The sequence below is a fragment of the Dermacentor silvarum genome, chromosome 8 (assembly GCF_013339745.2).
Source record: "Dermacentor silvarum isolate Dsil-2018 chromosome 8, BIME_Dsil_1.4, whole genome shotgun sequence".
Classification (NCBI taxonomy): Eukaryota; Metazoa; Arthropoda; class Arachnida; order Ixodida; family Ixodidae; genus Dermacentor; species Dermacentor silvarum.
The window spans coordinates 126,877,063-126,896,569 of record NC_051161.1 but is presented as its reverse complement, the minus strand read 5'-3'; the positions used below and the strand labels follow the sequence as shown (position 1 = coordinate 126,896,569).

General features: G+C 44.9%; 1 protein-coding gene across 4 annotated transcripts in view; it reads right to left on the bottom strand.

Annotated features, from left to right (window-relative positions):
• The window catches only part of LOC119461680 (fatty-acid amide hydrolase 2-A), a 111,578-nt gene extending 100,280 nt beyond the window's left edge, over positions 1–11,298 (bottom strand). For all 4 annotated transcript variants that reach the window (XM_049671881.1, XM_049671882.1, XM_049671883.1 and 1 more), the window contains exon 1: positions 10,711–11,298. In XM_049671881.1, the coding sequence (XP_049527838.1) occupies positions 10,711–10,902 (192 nt within the window). In that variant the 5' untranslated portion in view covers positions 10,903–11,298. The remainder of the gene's footprint in view (positions 1–10,710) is intronic.
• Positions 11,299–19,507: the final 8,209 nt, after the last annotated feature.

The window sequence follows — 19,507 nt, the reverse complement described above, 5'->3', positions numbered from 1 at the left end:
AGTGGCCCAAAGCATTACAACAAAGGAAAACTTATTCTCTCATTGCTAATGGAACAGATTGTGTTGAAGGTTCTGTGAAGAATGGTGGGCCTACAGCAACACTCGGTGCACTGAAGTCAAATGGAGCTGCATTGAGTATGCTGGAGGGTTATGTTTACCTGAAGCTCAGTGTGCATGGCGTTTTCTTTTCCTTGCCACCATACAAGAGAAGAAGTGGCAAAAATAAGTTGTGCACACAAGTGTGTACACTGTGACCGAACGAGTACATTGGAGTGCTGTGCCTCAAAGCTACCCACGCATGATCGTATGTATGATCTGTAAGCAGTAGCATGTGCACAGACCTGGGAGATGTGCACTTTATTCATCTTGTCCACACGTCACTTGCACTGAGCCTCTGCCAATTATGAGCCAACCGTAGCCAGTGCCAAGATTCTTCTTGCAAACACATTTATGAATGCTTACAAGTGCTACATGCATATCATGATAGCAGTAGCTCAGCATCACTGTCTTTAAACTTTTTTGATGCAGCTCTTTTTTGTTGATAAAACATAGATGAAATGGAAGACAATTGCCGTCGATGTTACTACCATACCGGTGAGTGAAAAACCAGTCAGAGTTTATGCAAATTGCCTGCTTCCCTCTCTCCAAATAAACTGGAGAAGTCTGACATGAACATAAACAGTCAGTAAAAAAAAAAAAAAAAAAAAAAAAAAACTACTTTCTGGATAAACAACGAAAGTGTGCTGAACTGGAAAATGCGAGTATAAGTATATGCAAATAGGGAAGCTGCAATGCTAGAAGGATCGCAAGCTCATGCATTTAGAATCTGTCAAGAAGTTGGCCTTGACGAACAAAAATTCCAACCTGCTTGCCACAGGTGGAAAATTGCACACAGCAACAGTGCCACATCGGTGCCTGTGCACATAAAAAAAAAAAAAAAAAATAAATAAGCCTCTAAACTTCAGCAAGGGCGTTACTGAAACACGGGTGCTCGACTAAAATATGTGCTTAGTCTGTCCTTCATTCTACCAGCAGCTATCAGCATGGTCCCATCTGCTGTTAACATGCTCAGAGTAATTGCAGAATTGAAAGCTGCATCCTGTCAGTGAACACTGCACATGTGCTTGGCATACAACACCACTTGCTTCTAAACAGCGTGGTGAACCTTGACAAGAATGTAGCTATACCCAAGAAAAATATTATGAAGGATCACAGTGCAGAAGATTGGCACGACCGCTAAATCTGGTAGCTGTTCTCCCAGTTAACAGGCACTTGCAAGAACTCACTTACGTGGCTCATTGCCGACTTGCAAGAATGATCACGTTGTTACTATGGCAACCTCATGCATTGCTTCAAACCTGGTGGGGAAACAGCGTCCTCTATTTACTGGTGCATCAAAGTTGTACAATGCAGTTCACTGCATTGTCTACCAGGTAGACTCAAATCCACTTTTGTCTTGCAATACGTCAGAGTTGTCCATTGCTGGAGCTTCGGGGTCACTCTTACTGCAATGATACTGCCTATAATGTTGAATGTAGAACCCAGCTTTGCAATAATGATGATATTACAGGTAAACCTGGATATAACGAAATTGACAAATTCCCCAAAAACTTCGTTATAAAGAGGAATTCGTTATATGTAGGTTCGGCACGAAAATTCGAAAAAGAAACGCTTACCGTATTTACTCGATTCTAACGCGCCCTCGATTGTAACGCGCACCCGTTTTCCGTGACCAAAAGAGAGGAAAAAAAAATCCTTTGCAGTACCGCGCAACTTATGCTTTCATGTAGAAATCCAACTATCGCTCAAGATTTACTCCCAATACACTAAAGTTGCGATGAAGAAAAAAGTCCCAGTTTTGCCCGAAAGGCGAAGCATCGATTGCGACGGCAAATTAGCAGACAATACGAAGTAAGGATAGTAGTTTTATCAGCCATATAAACTTGTAAACATTCAATGTTTAACTAAATTGGTAGAATGGAAAAGGAGAGTGCCGGCTTGGTGGGCTAGGCCAGCTGCAGCAAGCCCGCCGGCGGGATCAGGTTTGAATCAGGAAGTCGCATATATGACAAAATTTGGCACAAAATCTCTAGGTTGTCGGCAGAGAAAATTCGTTATTTCAAGGGGGTCTCCCACTGCCACTTCGTTACGTAGAGGTCTCAAATACATGTGCTTCTATGGAGTAATGGCGGGGAATAGAAAAACTTCGTTATATCCAGGAATTCGTTATATGGAGGTTCGTTATAAGCAGGTTTAACTGTAGATTTGAATACACTTGCACTACAGCCTACAAATAAAAAAAAAAAACCCTACCACATATCTCTGTACTGCTGAACACCCCAGGCTATGCCTCTTATGTCGCAAAAACCACCCGCATCTCTAGACACGTACAATAATTACTGTATGCCATGTGTTCATCCCTGGTGGCCCGACCAAGAAAGGCGAGCTGATGCTATGCAGACTTCATTTAGGTGTCACCCTACCACTTCACGTCACAGAAAAGTGAAAGAATCGAAACAGCGGTGCTGGTGAACCCAACGAATCCACGATTAGCTGCCCCCTCTGGCATCAAGACATGGAACCTGCAGACACATCAGACTTGCTGTGGACTTGTCCGGCTACACTAAATATTGGACGTCATCATGCCGCCCATGTCGAGATCAGCGTGCAAGACGAAAATGGCCCACAGACATAGCTGAACGGTACCTCATTTTGAACGTTCCTCTGTTTAACTCTGGGAGGCCAGTTTGGATTCCCTGCAGTGAAAATATGAGCGTGGCAATATTTTGACATTTTTATTACTACTATACACTTACACTAGAAATCTGCATCACTGCTGCTTGTGTTTCCTGTCTGTTACGAGTGTTCAAGAGACAAAGACCTAGGGAGGCACTGTAATGTAGCTAGTTTTGCAGAACCTTGCACGAAAGAATGAGCGGGAAAGAAACCAGAAAAAATAACGGATAATTTAGTGCGGAACTGTGAAATGCATATATGCGCTGTACATGTTCACGTAGTAATGCCACATTCACAAAACTTATGAAAATCACAATGGTAACTCACAAAAAAAAAAAAAAAAATTCTGGGTTTTTACGTGCCAAAACCATGATTTGATTATGAGGCACCGTATAGTGAGGGAGTGCGGATTAACTTCGACTCCCTGGGGTTCTTTAATGTGCAACCAATGTACGGTTTCCAGCTGCATTCCAGCTGTGCTTTAATATTCCAAGAATAATAAGACTCGGCTGTCAGATATCTTGCAGTGCAGTGTATGAACAACAAGGAGGCACGAGCTCTCCACTGCAAAGAGGTACACGAGCAATGACAGATGCATCGAAGTGGTCAATACCACGACATCAATTACAAATAGTAAAACTACAATTAGGTTATGGTATTCAACGTCGCAAAGCAACCCATGCGCTACGGGAGACGCCGTAGTGGAAGCCTCAGAATTCGTTTTGACCATCTACAGTTCTTTAATTTGAACCCAAGACATGCTACACGAGTGTTTTTGCATTCTGCCCCTATCAGAGCGAGGTCACAGTGGCTGGGAACTCAACTCATGACCTCGCACTAGGCAGCAGAACTCAGATGAAATGTTCAATTATATTGTATATATATGTTTAAACTGAATAAACATTTATTCATTCATTCATAAGCACCAGACCACTGTGGCAGGTAATTAAATTAATTAATTAAACAGCCAGATAAACATGAGAAAACAAACAAAAATAAGAACCAGCAGAGGTCAGCAGTTCCTCTGGTGCTCAACTCCTTTACTCTTACAGCAGCAGGCTCTCACAGCCAACAATGTCATTTTTCTGAAGAATGACATTGTTGGCTGCTGTTGACTGCTATCAACCTGCCAAGTGATAGCCGGGCAGCCTATTCGAAACGTCGATGTTAAATTGGTGCTAAATATACAACTAAGACCTAAGCGACCCCCATTTATAAAAGCAAACTACAGGGCTACAGAGAATGTAGGAGCCCCCTTTCCTGAACACGGATAAACGGGCTACAGAGGGCACGCGGAGGCTCGGCATTGAATTGGCCTGATGGAGCCAAATGAAGCCCATCTTGAGCTGTTCAGAAGAAAAATGTCGACCGAGTCAGTAACGCAACCAGTAACACAACTTCCTCATTCGCTTCCCTGACGGCGCTTAGCAGAGGAGCTCAGACAGGAAGCTAATTTACTTTCAGTTCGCCATCTTCCTCGTTTCTCTTTCGGTGTATGGTGATGCAACAACACACGATATGCCCCCACCGAGCGACTCACTTGCACTCTCAAAAACTCCCAACGCTACGCAAGTGCTGAAAAGGAGACAAGGTATAATGTTCTGGAATTACGAAACCAGGCAGAGCTGAATTACAAAATCAGGCAGAATTAATCCAGCAATAATCACTAAGAAAGAGCCAAGCGCCAGCAGCGCACGTCTGGTCCACTCGCTTGCATCAGAGGTCGGCACTTAGCATATTAGGCGGCAGCTTTGCATGGTGCTCTTATAATGTGTGAAAATTGGGGCGAGTTAAACTGCAATGATGAGAGACAGAACTTGGAAAAGGCCGTATCTGACAAGCGACTGCTTCAAATGCACATTTGTAACATTCCACACAGCCCAGAATCCACATAAATATACAGCCATCTTTAGAAAAGAAAAAGAAAGCAGCATGCCATTTTTTTTTTCTTCGTGTCAGTCATTCATGAATCCAGACTTCCATACCTATTATAAGACATAAGAATAGTTATTAGTGCATCCCTATAGATCTACATTTAATACATGTGATTAAGATAATCTAAACTAACTTCCATGTGACTGATAGCACAATCAAAAAGACCAATGCCAGTATTTTCCCACTGAAAGAGATCTAAGCTCCACAGCATGTGAGAGCACAATCTCTCTCACACATAAAAAAAGACACAAACACACCAGTTTGCAAAAAAACAAAAACAAAAATAAAACCTCACTATTAACATGTGCTTATCTGATGCCCCAGGGCAAAGGTTAGTTTCAAACGAGCTTACAGTGTTTCTTTTCACCCTTTATTAATCTCTCAAAGGTTCATTGTCTTCTGTAGTTATCCTCTCTCTCTCTTTTTATTTTTTTTATTGCCGTGTGCTGAAGGTTCACAATGCGAGCTATAAATTACAGCTCGCTGAGGCCAACAAGGCATGACTGAGCATGCAATAATGCATTTCGAAAAGTGTGCCAGAACAGGGGAAAATGCAGGGGTCTTTCCAACCAATCCCACAAGCCTCAATCAGCACAATTATCTCATTGTTGTCAGCACGCACACCCGCACATGTCAGCACCCACTTGTGACTAAGAATGGGGGGCTCACATCCTGCAATTTCTTCAAGTTACCCCATCATTCTCCCCTCCTGTAATGCGCTCAAGGTTTGAATAACAATGGCACCTCGATTCAATTTTAAAACTCGCCATTTGCATAAAGAACAAACAAATGAAGCCCAATTCAAGGGCGTGCACTTGTAAAATAATCAAAACTTTCGAATGTCTTCTTCACCATACGCAAACATCATTTATATGAAGAACGCACCACCAACGCAATAACATTTGATCCCCCTACTTTAGTCAAAAACTAACATTAGCAAGTTGTGATGACATTAGACGATTAGCAAGTTGTGCTTTGAAGCCTCTCTCTCTAGTAAATGCGACTGATTTTTTATATTGATGTTATTTTCATTTCATGAACACTCCAAGTTTTGCAGTGACAATCTCTTTTTTGTTTTGTTTTTCTTTGCATTATAACTCTATAAAAATGACTGTATTCTGTTTCCTTTCCTACTTGCTAAACTTGTTAATCAGCACTTAATTTGTTATATGTGCACCTTATTTTGCCCCTCCTGTTTGAACTTTCTGTAAGTTAGCAGTATCTTAAAAAATAATAGTGAACAACAATATAGCAACATGCAGCTGAATGCAAGCTTCTTCACAACATCCTTGAATCGGCTACTGTTACTGTAAATAGGTTAACAAGTTTTTCAAGAGATCAAGAAAAGGGAAAACAACCACGTCATTGTGAAAAATAGTGTTAATATTGCCAATGCCTAAAAATTGTCAAAATGAGGATGTGACTGTGCGCATGTGTGAGTGTGTTACTAGATAACACTAAAACACTTTCAACATTATTCTTCGTCCAGAGGTGAAAGATGGTACTGTTTGCCGCATGATATAACTGCATAATTTTTAATAAGAAGAAAATGCAAATCTTTATATTTCGCTTACCTTTTCTTAAGCAGTGCTGGCTGCAATTTTAAGAAAGATGTCTAACTAATAATTGTATCTTTACTAGACAACTTCAGTGCTTAAGCATTAAAGTGACTTCAACTTCCTCAAAAACAAAGCAAGAAAAATAAATTGCATGCATTCTGTTATTTGCACTATCAGGCATGAAGTAAAAAAAAAAAAGTACAATGTTTACAAAATTAATGCAAAACCTGCAATTTTGCTAGCCCTATTTTCAAAACTAGCGGCACACACGTTTGTGAAAGACTATAGATATCACAATTTCCTGTCAAGCAAAGCATTCCTAGAGATATTGTAAACAACAGCTGACTTTCTTTTCACATGTCATAAAATTTTACACTTCCTTGTGCTACAGCTTTTCAATGGTGTTATGAGCAGCTGACAAAATGCAGACAGCAGTCGCCAGGGACACATTGTGTTCTGCGGGGTTGCAGATGAATAACAACAACAACAAAAAAGAAACATCTCACTAAATGTTCAGATAACATTATACGAGCACAGCGCTGAGCTCAGCACACATGCACCTGCCAGTGCAATGCCAGAACCAACAGCAGCTGTGAGCAGGTAGCAACAGATTGCGAATGCTTTTTGGGTGCACAATGAATGAGGAATAACGCTGCCAATGCACGTAGTCATTGATCTACTACATGAGGATCATAAAGATGGGTTCTGCCGGAATTTTTGTATCAGCGAATATGGACTACATATTGTATTCAAAGTAAGCCCAAGACTTTACACATCAAGCTGAACATCTACTGAGCTACGAGGGCCCAAACACGAGAAAGTACTTTCAAATCTGTGACATTGCACAGACATGTACCCACGTTGGGGTGTTGGCATGAAATTAAAAAATAATAATAAAAAACTAGTTTGGTCCTAATTTCCTCTTCTATTAATCAATCAACCTCTTATCGTGATATTAATGAAAGCAGAGTTTTGAAATGATACTTTAGCAGTCTAAAGCAAATTAGTGTTTCTGTTAAGCATCCCTTTGAATCATCATCAGGGTTTGTCAGAAATCTTGGTTATACGCTAGGAGCTTTTTACAAGACTTTTTCAAAAGATTTTATAAAATTTTATTCAATCAAACATGAAGTTTAAGAGTGTCTGAGAAGACAAGCCTGTGAATGGGTGACAGAGTTTAAGCATAGCTTTTCATCATATTGTGAGAAGCTTTTTTTTTACTGTATTTTCACAGTCTTTACTGTATTTCACAGTATTTTTACTGTATGTTACAGTATTTTTACAGTATTTTTACTGTATTTTACAGTCAGGTGAAAGATAATGAAAAGTATACTAGAAACTTGCCAAATGAGCAGATACAGAAATGATATCTGTCCCAACAGCAGTTTTTCCACGAATGTAAACTTGAGAATTGGCAAAAGAATGATGTCAGGGATAATTCCTTTTGTAACCACTTTCCAAAAGCTTGCCATTAAAAGTGATTTGTTGCTTGTGCAACAGGAGTGCACTGTTGCTTGTGTAATCTAAGAGATCATTCCTCTGTAGCTTTTTCACAATTCTAAAAGGAGGAAAGCATTGTTTAGTGGCTTGCTGTCTTACCACCTCGTGCTAGCACCTTTTATTTCTTTTATCATGTAACACAACAGAGAAGGTGCACAGTGGGCAGTGATCAGAGCAGGAACGGCTCGTTCTCGTAAAAAAAAAATTGCCCAATTTGATCCCCCAATGTATAAAAAACATTTTAAAAAAACCTTTAATACCTTTAAAATTGTGCATGGCTACTGAAACAATATTAAAGCTGAGGCATTGGCGAAATTTACAGCTGCTTCAAGGACACCAAGCACAGACACCTCGTAGCTATAGAGAGGCTAGATAAAAAAAAAACAGCCGCACAATTCATGCCACTGAGCTATCAGCTGCAGGTGCTTGGAAATTCATTTTTGTTTTCCGGCTTCCCACTTATCTAGCCAGACATTGGGTGAACTTGAGCTTGTTAGCCGTACACCAATGACGCACGTGAAATGAATGAGCCCTATCTAGTCTGAACTGCAACGGAGGAAAAACAACGCCATCGGCAACTTATGTCTGGCCGCCCGGGAGTTTACAGTATTGTTTATATCACCTCTCTGAACAACTCTCTTTGGATTCTTATCTTACTGATATAGCCATTGCAATTCACTTAAATGTGGTGGTTGATCTGCTGTAACTTACTCTGCTGTCATATTTTGCCAGTGCAAATTACAAATGCGACAGGCCTTGAGCAGGCATGCAATCCTATCTTTCCTTTGTTTTATCACTCTCTCTCTCTCTGAGCAATCGGATAACTGCATGCCACTTGATAGCCATGATCATGGCTGCATTGTGCCTGCAACAGCAGTTTACATATTGGACACTCACTGCCTCGCAACAAATTGATTTGTACATGTGTGCACGCACACACACTTCTTTTCCTACTTGGGCAACTGTACCATTCAGGTGGCTATGTTTGATCTGCTCCTGCACCAATATGTTGACTCAAAATTATTATATACAGCACATACTGTGCTATATACAAAAACATAGCCAGCTAGGTGTCCTTCATAATCACAAGGCTATTGGAGCACTTCACTTTCTCCATTTCGATGCAACAATATATGTGAGATGTCTTGTAAAAGATTCACCATCAAAAGCACATACCATATCACTTAATACCGGTATAGTTATATATTCAATAAAAGTAGCTAGGTTACTATACAAGATGTTCTTCAGTGTGGAAAAAGAAAATAGTCAAAAAGGGTGCAACTGATGAGGCTGCACGAAAGGGATTTCTTACATACCACTTAGGCAGCAGCTCATCGTGTAAATTCGGAGACCGGTTCTATAACACTAATATCTGGTTCAACAGCAATTATAATGGCAACATGCTATCAATTTTCGCGCGAATAAGAACACGCACAAAACAAGTACCACATGGCAAGGCTTATTCTGTATATCCTGATCACTGGCAACGTATTCTGCTGTCCATGACACAGTTTAGCAAGGAAGTCTTGCCCATAATAGATGCAGAGGGTATATATGTTGTTTACGCATCTCGACACATTAAACGATCGAGTGCGTGTGTTCACTTTCGGTATCAGATAATTTCTCCATCTGTGCGCCTTCCTCGGAGGTGAAAAATAAAGAAAACTAGTCACACGCGCGCTTTATCACTACGTCAACCTTGCTGGCAAGGCGCCCTTGGTCTCGGCTGACCAGCCTTGACCGCCTCTCGACTGCTCTAGAATGTGCAAACCTGTTTTCCTCCGTTTTCGGACAGAGCAACATCACACATGCGACAGCGGTGTGCCGGGGGCAGAGGGAAGGAGGCATCAAACAAAAGGACATCTTGCGCGAAGTCGCGCCGACGTGTGTGTATAAAGTGCATTGCACTCGTAATTAAACGATCATCCCGTGCGTCTATTTTCACCGCCTCCGGCTAGTATGAGGAATTAGCATTACAGGTTTTTGCTGACGCAGATGTATACATTTTCAAGGTCCGCGCACAGTGACTCACCACTTTGGCAGGAAAGAGAAACGGGCATTGTGTGGCAGCCAAAACAAACCGGAGCTATAGCTTTTTTTCATCATTCCCGTCTTTTTTCTTTTTTTTTCCACCGATCACATCGCCGCCGGGCGAAAATAAACTATTTACGGCGCGTGCCGACAAGTGACAACATCGCTGGCGCGTGCCAAAAGACGCATAATCGACGACGCGCTACGCGGATACTTCCTTCACACGCGCACGCAGTCGTCGGTTTCGTAAGGAGCGCGTGCCTGACTGGCCCACTGCGCAAAAAAAAAGTATTTTGAAATCGCGTGACAGAGCCTTTTTGACGAGCATGCGCATGCATGCGCCACATTTAACCGGTTTAATAAGCAATACCTTGCAGCGAAAGCGGCCTCATAACGATACGCACACGAGCGCGGAACGTGCCACGAGTGTTTACTTAGGAGTACGGAGAGCACACGAGCTGAGGCGCGCCGACGCGTCGAAGCGCGCATGTCCGCTTTGTAGAAGCGTGAAATATCAAGCAACGGAATATCTGAGAAAAGCGGCGAGTGTCCCCGAAACGCAACCTTTATCTCAGCAGCGCAAGGCACGCGAACGCGGTCTGGCCGACCGAGCGGCAGCAGCAGCTGATACGCGAGAATCACGAGGTCTCTTTCTTTTGAATGTTAGCGCAGCACAGCAGCTGGCACAACGCAAGCGCGGCCGGACATGCCTGGCGGCGAAGCCACCGCTACGGTGTCGTCGGCAGGACACATTCGGTACTTTCGCGCTGTGTCCCTTCTTTCTTTTTTTTAAGAAGGCGGCGGTTCCGAAATTAAAAACCAGAGACGTACGACATCGCGAACAGAGACGTCGCGATCTTGAAGCCCATGACTCACACACCCGATATATATGTGTGCCAGAACAAAGGAGCGACGTCGTCACGGCTCGGTGAAAGCGAAAGGGTCTCACCTTGCCGGTCCTGATCTCTTCGGCGAGGACAGTGGCCGGTTTCAGCAGTATATCGTCGGTGATCGGTGGCAGGCGCTGCGGCTTGCCATGGATGAAGGCGAACAGCGACGTGAGGAAGAATTCGTTTAACACCTTCACGTAGCGGATGACGATAAGCAGACACTTGAGCACCAGTTTCTTCATGGTGACCATGATTCGCGCAGCTTTCGCTTTTGAAATGGAGAAGTTAAGCTGCTCGTACCTGCCGTCGACGGGCTTCCAATTAAATGCACTAAGGGCGGCCCCGTGCGAAATATATACGCAGGCTCTGCCCCCGGATTTCCGTGAAGCCGCTGTTGACACAGCTGAGTGCTACAGCTACGGCGCGGCTGCGCTGACGCTCAGACTCCGAGAACCCCCACCGACGCGAGTCGCGAGCACCGCGTTTGACGCCAGTCCTTCGACACCTCGCAGCGGCCGTACAAATCCAAGCGAACTCCCGCCCGCGATGTACTGAAAGGGAGGTGGCGGCGGACGGGCGAGGGAAAGCACCATTCGCCGCCTTGCCTAAGCGCTCTGACCTTGGGAACCCTTCGATTCACGCGCCCGATAAGCAAGCGATACTCGGTGACGTCACGAGTAGCGAAAGGGCTGCCCGCTCGAAGCGCTGCATGCGATGCAGCTCGGTGAAGCCGCGGGAGGTTTGAATTTGGTATTCTAGCTGTTTACCCTAAATGCATGAACCGCGATAAATGCACGTTAGCGCACCTGTGAACCCTGCGGTGCTATGAATGAGCCTGCTTTTCACAGGTTCGTGGAAAAAGGCGTTAACATCGTTAATTATTGAACGAATTGTTAACAGTTACAGCGGTATGTTTCGGACAAGTAGGTGTGTCCTTCCAAATGAAAACAGCGCAGACATCGTTCAGGAAGCCAATATACGCTTCCGAAACATGAAGTTCCGGAACAAAATCTAACATGCAGCCACGGAAATGCGATCCAAATCAGCATCGTTGACTCAGCACATACGATGCTGGTGATGATGATAGCAAGTCTTGCGTACGCTTTCTTTCCGCCGCGCGTACGGCATCGGGCTACTTCAGGTTGTATGCATAAAAATTTCGCAGCAGTCCAGACACGAACATAGAAAAGGACACACCGCTTATTGTGTCTGGCTTTCACATGGGTTTCGAACGTGACAAAATCTCGAAGTGCATGCATTTCGATCATCATGCATGGCACCGCGATCGACCGTCTTCTGTAGGTCGCGCTTCATATTTTATGCTTATTTAATTACATGTGAATGAACGTTTTATGCTTATGTAATTTCAGGCACACGTGAATATCTTGGGAAATATCTACAAATATTCCACAGTTATACCTTGGTTCTCCACAAGAAAAGCAGAAACATACTTATCAAGAAAGGGGTCAGGCAAGGAGACACAATCTCTCCAATGCTATTCACTGCATGCTTAGAAGAAGTACTTCAAGCTCTTAGACTCGGAAGGCTTAGGAGTGAGGATCAACGGCGAATATCTCGGCAACCTTTGGTTTGCAGATGACATTGTCCTATTCAGCAACAATGGGGACGAATTACAACAAATGATTGAGGACCTTAATCGAGAAAGTGTAAGAGTGGGGTTGACGATAATTATGCAGAAGAAAAAGGTAATGTTCAGTAGCCTGGCAATGGAGCAAGAGTTCAGGATCGCAGTTAGTCTCTAGAGTCTGTAAAGGAGTACATTTCTCTAGGTCAATTACTCACAGGGGAGCCTGATCATGAGAAAGATATTTACAGAAGATTAAAATTGGGTTAGAGGGGCATACGGCAGGCATTACCAAATCCTGGCTGGGAGCTTACCACTGTGGTTGAAAAGAAAAGTGTACAATCATTGCATTTTACCGATGCTAACATATGGGGCGGAAACTTGGAGGTTAACAAAGAAGCTCGAGAACAAGTTAAGAACCACTCAAAGAGCGATGGAACGAAAAATGTTAGGCCTAACGTTAACAGACAGGAAGAGAGCGGTGTGGATCAGAGAGCAAACGGGGATAGCCGATATTCTAGTTGATATTAAGAGGAAAAAATGGAGCGGGGCTGGTCATGTAATGCGCAGGATGGATAACCGGTGGACCATTAGAGTTACAGAATGGATACCAAGAGAAGGGAAGCGTAGTCGAGGACGGCAGAAATTTACTAAGGGGGGTGATGAAGTTAGGAAATTCGCAGGCGCAAGTTGGAATCAGCTAGCGCAAGATCGCGGTAATTGAAATCGCAGGGAGAGGCCCTCGTACTGCAGGGGACATAAATATAGACTGATGATGATTAACTTATGATGATTATGATGAATTCCATGTTTCTGCAGTACAAGCAACTATATATGCGTACGTCTCGTCAAGCAGAATTCACAGAGCATATACAGAATATCGTATTTACACGAATATATATAACTCGAGTTTTTGTTCGAAATTTCTGGCCTCAGAACACCCGTCGCGTTATATTCGGGTTCGTGACATAAATACAAAGCGCCTTTTTTTTTTGTCTTCTCCCTGCTGAACGCGCTATGCGTGCTCTCTCTCTCTCTCTCTCTCTCTATATATATATATATATATATATATATATATATATATATATATATACGCGTTGCAGGAGCAATGCGCGTGCATCGTGATTGTGGCTTCATCTCGTCTGCAGGCCAAGGGGTGCAGCTTGTTGAGAAGCGCGCGAGAGATTTCGCTTGAATATTTTGCTGTTTTCGCGGTCTACACCGGTGTATTTATTGCTTAGCCGATAAACTATATCACGCGGTGATGATTTTGTCTAGCAGACACAATCATCACCGCGTGATAAACTTTCTTTTTTAGTGCAGTACACCTAAAAATAAAACTGTCATATCTAAGCTCCTGCAATTTTTACTGACAGGCTACGTGGTTATAGGCTGATACTAGCAGCAAGGAACTGGTTAATTAACTTCTTAATTATTAACGCTAGGACCCTTGTCTTAATTGCGAAATTGAAGCTGAGGAGTAGTAAAGGCGTGTCCGCTTAGCAGAAATATTAGGACTAGCACCAATTTAGAGACAGAGAGAGTAAAACTTTATTGGGAAAAGGAAAAAAAAAAAAAACTGTCAGCCCTTCCACTGGGGTGGAGATGGAAGACCAGTGAAGGCTGTTCTATGGTGGGAATTATGTATTTCCAATTATGACTATTAAGATGTGATTGTATTAGATGGATATAGATGGATAGATGTTATTTGAACTATTAAAGAATGAGAAATATATATGATTCGATGGTTTTCATTTATTTAGTGACCACAGGGACCATGACCTTATGGTTGGTATGGTACACCGCCATAGGGTGTACGGCAAAGGTTGGCACGTTCTTCATAAACATGTCACCAACGCCGCGCGCGTTCGGTGCCAACGCGGGCAAAACGCCGCCGCCGTCGACAACAGTTCTGCGCGTTGCTGACGTGCGCTGTCAAACGCTGGCGTGAGAAAGCGCGCCAGCAGCAGCGAGCGAAGGTTCATGTGGTCTATCGCTTCAACGGAAACTGAGCGGCGAAAGCACAGCGCATACAAAGGTAGGAGCCGTGTTGCAGATCGCTTTCAAGATACGGTGCGCGCGACCGCCCGGCACTGCGCAAAGTGCAAGTTGCTTGCAGGGCAGAGGCCGCAACCCTTCCCTCCCGGCGCTGCCTTCCCGCTGTCCTCCTTTCGCGTGGGAGATTGAGTCACCAGTTCCCCTTGCGCCCAGTCGCAAGATACGCATTTGGTGCCGCATCTAAACGTCGATCGCCTCCCTTCCCTCCCTCCCCCCCCCCCCCGGCCTTTCGCGCGACGGAAGAAGTGGCGAGTGAAAGCGCGCGAGGGACGCGCGCTTTCAGTCACACATATAGCATACGGCCAATGAGAGTTTTTTTTTCAACATCCGGACGCGACCATCGAAGACTGAGAACAGCTTGGCTGAAAAAAAAAAAAGAAGGAAAATGTGGGTGGAACCCCTAGTCCAGGGCCCTACTGGCTTGAGCGGCTCGCTGGGCTTGGTCCAGGAGAGCCATCTGGCTGTCCTGTTCCTCGTCCGCAAGCCATGCCTCCCACTGCCTTAGAAAGTGTTGTCTTGTAAATTTGTGCGTGTTCGCTTGCGGAGGTCTTCTGGCGTATATGAGTGTGATGTGTGACAATGTACGCTTTTCGCCACACCACGGACATTTGGCTGCGTACGCTTCGCCATGTATTCGTCTTAGCTTGTGTAGAGGATAAGTGTTTGTTTGGAGTCGGCGCCTGTGACCTTACACTACATTGGCGTTCCATGGAACTACATTAGCGTTCCATGGAACGCCAATGTAGGAACACCATTGGGAAATTTAAGTGCAGTTATAGGTTTCCCAATGGTGTTCCTCTAACAGGCGCTCGTCCTACCTGCTTCGTCTGCGACCCTCTTCTAATAGCTACATCAACAACTAACCCAACAAGTACTCTAACAGTTCGGAACAACCTTAACTGGAGCGCTGAAAAATTCTTTTGCAGAACCTGGGGACGAATATCTCGAAAGTCTTATAGACTTCTACCAAGCAGACATGACTTCCCTGCTCCTTCACTTCAATTTCGTAATCGCTCCATGTGTCTTAAAGTTAGTAGTTAAAAGTTAATTAGCACATTATACTATCTCACTTAGCGAAATTATGGTGGAAAATTTATATTGCTGCTAATAGAGAGCTTTAGGTTAGGAGACGCAAGCGCACGGTCTGCGGACGCACGGACGCGCACGGTCAGAGCATGCGCAGTATCGTGGCCCCTAGTTCTTGCGTACCCTAATCTAAAACTCTAATGTCCGCCTAGTCATGTAGCCAGTCATGTAGTCATCTGCAAGAACAGCAGGGGTTTAGACAGGATAGCTTTTTTATTGCGAGAGCAACAGTATGGACACTTATAAGTTAAAGCGGATTTCTGCTGTCGGCGTCGCCGTCACCGTGAGGTTCCGTATGATGTCAACGGCGATGAAATCGTCGCCGCGCGCCATATGTGGCATGTACGAGGGGAAATGCGCTAGGGACGCGCGCTTTCAAGGGGAGCGAACGCACGGCGGAGAGCAAACGCGCGTTCTGCGCCGTGCTCCCTGAACGGCTGCAGAATTAAGCGTCTCTTTCCTCCTTTACAATCACCATATATAGAGAGCAATCGCGACTTCTTCCATCGCGCGATAGGCCGTGGGGGGACGGGAGGGAGGGAGGGAGGGGAGGCGACGTTTAGCTGCGGCACCAAATGCGTAATTATATAAAAAAGTCGGAGTTTCACCTTAAAGGCGAAGCATCAATTGCGATAGCAAATTTGTAGAGAGCTATACGGAGTAATGATAGTAGCTTAATCAGCTGTATAAACTTGGACATGCAGCAGCACCGGCAACACGCAGAACTGTTGTCGACGCCTTCGGCGTTTTGCCCGCGTTCGCACAAAATGCGTGCGGCGTTGGTGACTGTTGCCGGAGCCTCTGATATAAATAGGCACTTGGTGCCGCAGCTAAACGTCGCCTCCCCCCCCCCCCCCCCCGGCCTTACGCGCGTCGAAAGAGGGCGCGTTTGCTCTACATATATGGTGATTGTAAAGGAGGAAAGAGACAGATACGCCTACTTCTGCAGCCCTTAAGGGAGCACGGCGCAGAACGCGTGTTTGTTCTCCGCCGTGCGTTCACTCCCCGTGATAGCGCGCGACCCTCGCGCCCTTTCACTCGCACATACAGCGTTCGAATTTGGCGCTGAGCCGTGCTCCCTCAAGGGCTGCAGAAGATAGCGCCTACCTTTCCCTTTCCCTCAAGAACCACTTATCATCGCGCGGCGACGATTTCATCTCCATTGACGTCATACGGAACCTCACGGCGACGGCGACGCCGACGGCAGAAATCTGCTTTGGAGTGTCCATATAATTGCTATCGCAATAAAACGTTGCGAGGCGAGAAGGTGGTATAGACTTCCGACGCTGCTAGACGAGTAACCTCCGAGCCGCCCCTAGAGGCACCGGCAACAGTCACCAACGCCGCGCGCGTTCGGTGCGAACGCGGGCAAAACGCCGACGGCGTTGACAACAGTTCTGCGCGTTGCTGGTGTTGCTGCATGTCCAAGTATAATTATACAGCTGATAAAACTACTATCCTCACTCCGTATGGCTCCCTAATAATTTGCTATCGCAATTGGTGCTTCGCCTTTCGGGTGAAACTGCGAAATTTTTATTGCGATGGTTATTATATGGACTAGGTCTCTAATATGGACCCTCAAGACGCATTTCTGCCGTCGTCGTCACCGTGATGTCAAGTATAAAGTCCAAGGGTGATAACACGGTCGCCGCGCGCCGTGTTCTGTATGTGCGAGTGAAAGCGTGCGAGGGTGAGCTGACGATGGCGGCTTAGGGAGCTATAGGGAGCCTACATGCAACGCCGTTTTAGGGTGGTGACAGCCTTTGTAAGGGTACTTGCCACCGCCAGCTAAATTGGCGGGTTAAATCTGGGGCACAAAATGGCGAAAGACCAGCCGACAGACCACATTTTCGCAACCCTTGGTGACGTGAAATTCATTAACTTCTTTTAATAAACTTTGGCCTCAGCAGCCAAAGACAAATGGCGCGTCTGAGCGCCGTACACGGCACGTCTACGTTTTAGTTAAACAGACTAGTAAGGACAGTCTTTATTACAGCACACATCGAAAAGCACCCTTTATATATTATGTACAACTGGAAGGCAACGACAATGCTTGATGCAGTTCACATTCTTGGCGTGAGATAATCGTATACCACGGGCACGCCATCGTGCCTTATAACTTGTTGCTTTATATGTGTCGCACGACGTGCAATAGAAAAGTAAGTTTCATGTGTTAAAATAAAAGGAAAAGGCAACTAGTATATTAAAGATGTATGCAGGTTTCTTGTGCACGTTGGCGTAAAACTAAATTAAAGAAATTTAATAGATCGCGTGCCAACATGAGTACATCAGAGCGTGACAAAAGAAGGCAGCACGACTGGGGACCAAAATGGCTACTCACCAACTTTGGCGGTAAATAGCGGTCAAAATGTTGGTGTTGTCACCACCCTGAAACGGCGTTGCATGTAGGCTCCCTACAGGGAGCCTACATGCAACACCGTCTTTCGCGCGCAAGGGAGGAAAGCGGGGTGAAAGCGCGCCGTCTTCCATCGCGCTCAAGCGCGATGGAAGACGGCGCGGAGTTTTTGAGGAGTATGTATTTTTGAGGAGTCTGTATATAGCTGTTACACCGAGGCAGTGTATGAACTTGTTGCTTGAGAAAATTGGTACATATATCCACTTGTGAATTTGGCTAGCGTTTGCAAAAAATCGTGCATGCCATTTCAACGGCAAGTCCTTAAATGCTACAAAAAAAGAGTCAGTAAAAACGCAACAGAATTTATGTAGTGACTTTTGTAATGGGTTTCGCTATGGAAACATTTAACACGGAATAGCCAAGGCCCAAGGGATATGACTTCGTATTTCCTCTAACGTGAATAATAAGAATATATGTACGAAAAAAAAAAACACCAGCAACAAAAAAGGTTTCTGACATAATACAGTCATTTATTCTTTTTTCACCGCATCTTCCACTCAGCTAAAATCGAGGGGGCTGTCTGGATTACTTGCGAATTTTTCTTTAATCGCACGGATTTGTTACGATCTGAATTTACGTGAGATATAGTGTTTTGTTTCCTATTGGGAGAATCTACAAGGTTACCACTTTTTTATAAAGTGATGTGCTCTTTTTTACTTCTCCCACATTTTGAAATGAATGGCCTAATATCCCCCCTCCCCCGCCCCCAAATCGATATTCTCAATTTCATTCATTTTCCAGATAAATACTCGTTTTCGCATAAGAAAATTCACTCCCCAAGCACGCAAACGGGAGTGAACCTTGTGCGGGATGTCCGCCAAATGTCAATGCGATCGCACTATACGTGCAGATACAATGCTGCGTATGAACGCTGGAGCAGCACCAATAAGGACAGTGGCTTCGGCGTCCCTGAAGATATGCAACCCTTATACTTCATGGGGAACATCCGACCGTGTACCAGTGGTGTATAGAGGCTAACAGATGCTTCGTGCCCGTGCAGGCTCCGCTAAATATTCTCGTTTACGTTCTTCTTCATACATAATAAAGCAATTCTTATCCCGGCTACCGGGCTCAGCCTGGTTAACCTCCCTGCCTTTCCCTTATGACTTTTCTCTCTCTTCTTATCCCGGCTGATTATACGTTTTGTCAGGTAATACGCTTCTCCCTCGTTTTATTTATTTCCATAAGGTCTGGTTTGCTACCCTACGCCCGGGAGAGAGGGGAGGGGGAGGTAATGTGACAGGAAAGTAGAGATAGAGAAAGAAAGAGAGCACAGATACCCAATCACAGTCGGTCGCTGTCACGGGGAAGTTGCATATTGCAGGTGGTGGTATACTGTCACGTGGCCTGCCTTAGAAGGGGGCTCGTTGCAACGAAGGGACGCAGACTAGCCCTGCGGCTTGCGCCCTTGATCCCCAGCCATACAGCAACGAACCGCAATCACGACGACCCTATAGAGGGCAATGGGTATTAACCTGGTGCTCTTTACCGTGGTTTCGGTCATGCCGTTTAGCAGCATCATCATTAACAAATTAATGCTTTAGTACGGCCTAGTACGGCTAGCGCCTGGGCACTCGTGTATAACGCATCCGACCACTGGTATATGGGAATAGTTAGACCAACTGAAGGCAACTAGAGCGCGAAGTTCCTGCATGACACGAAACTAGACGACGTACCGGCTCTAGTAGGGCCACCGTCTAATGTACGGTAA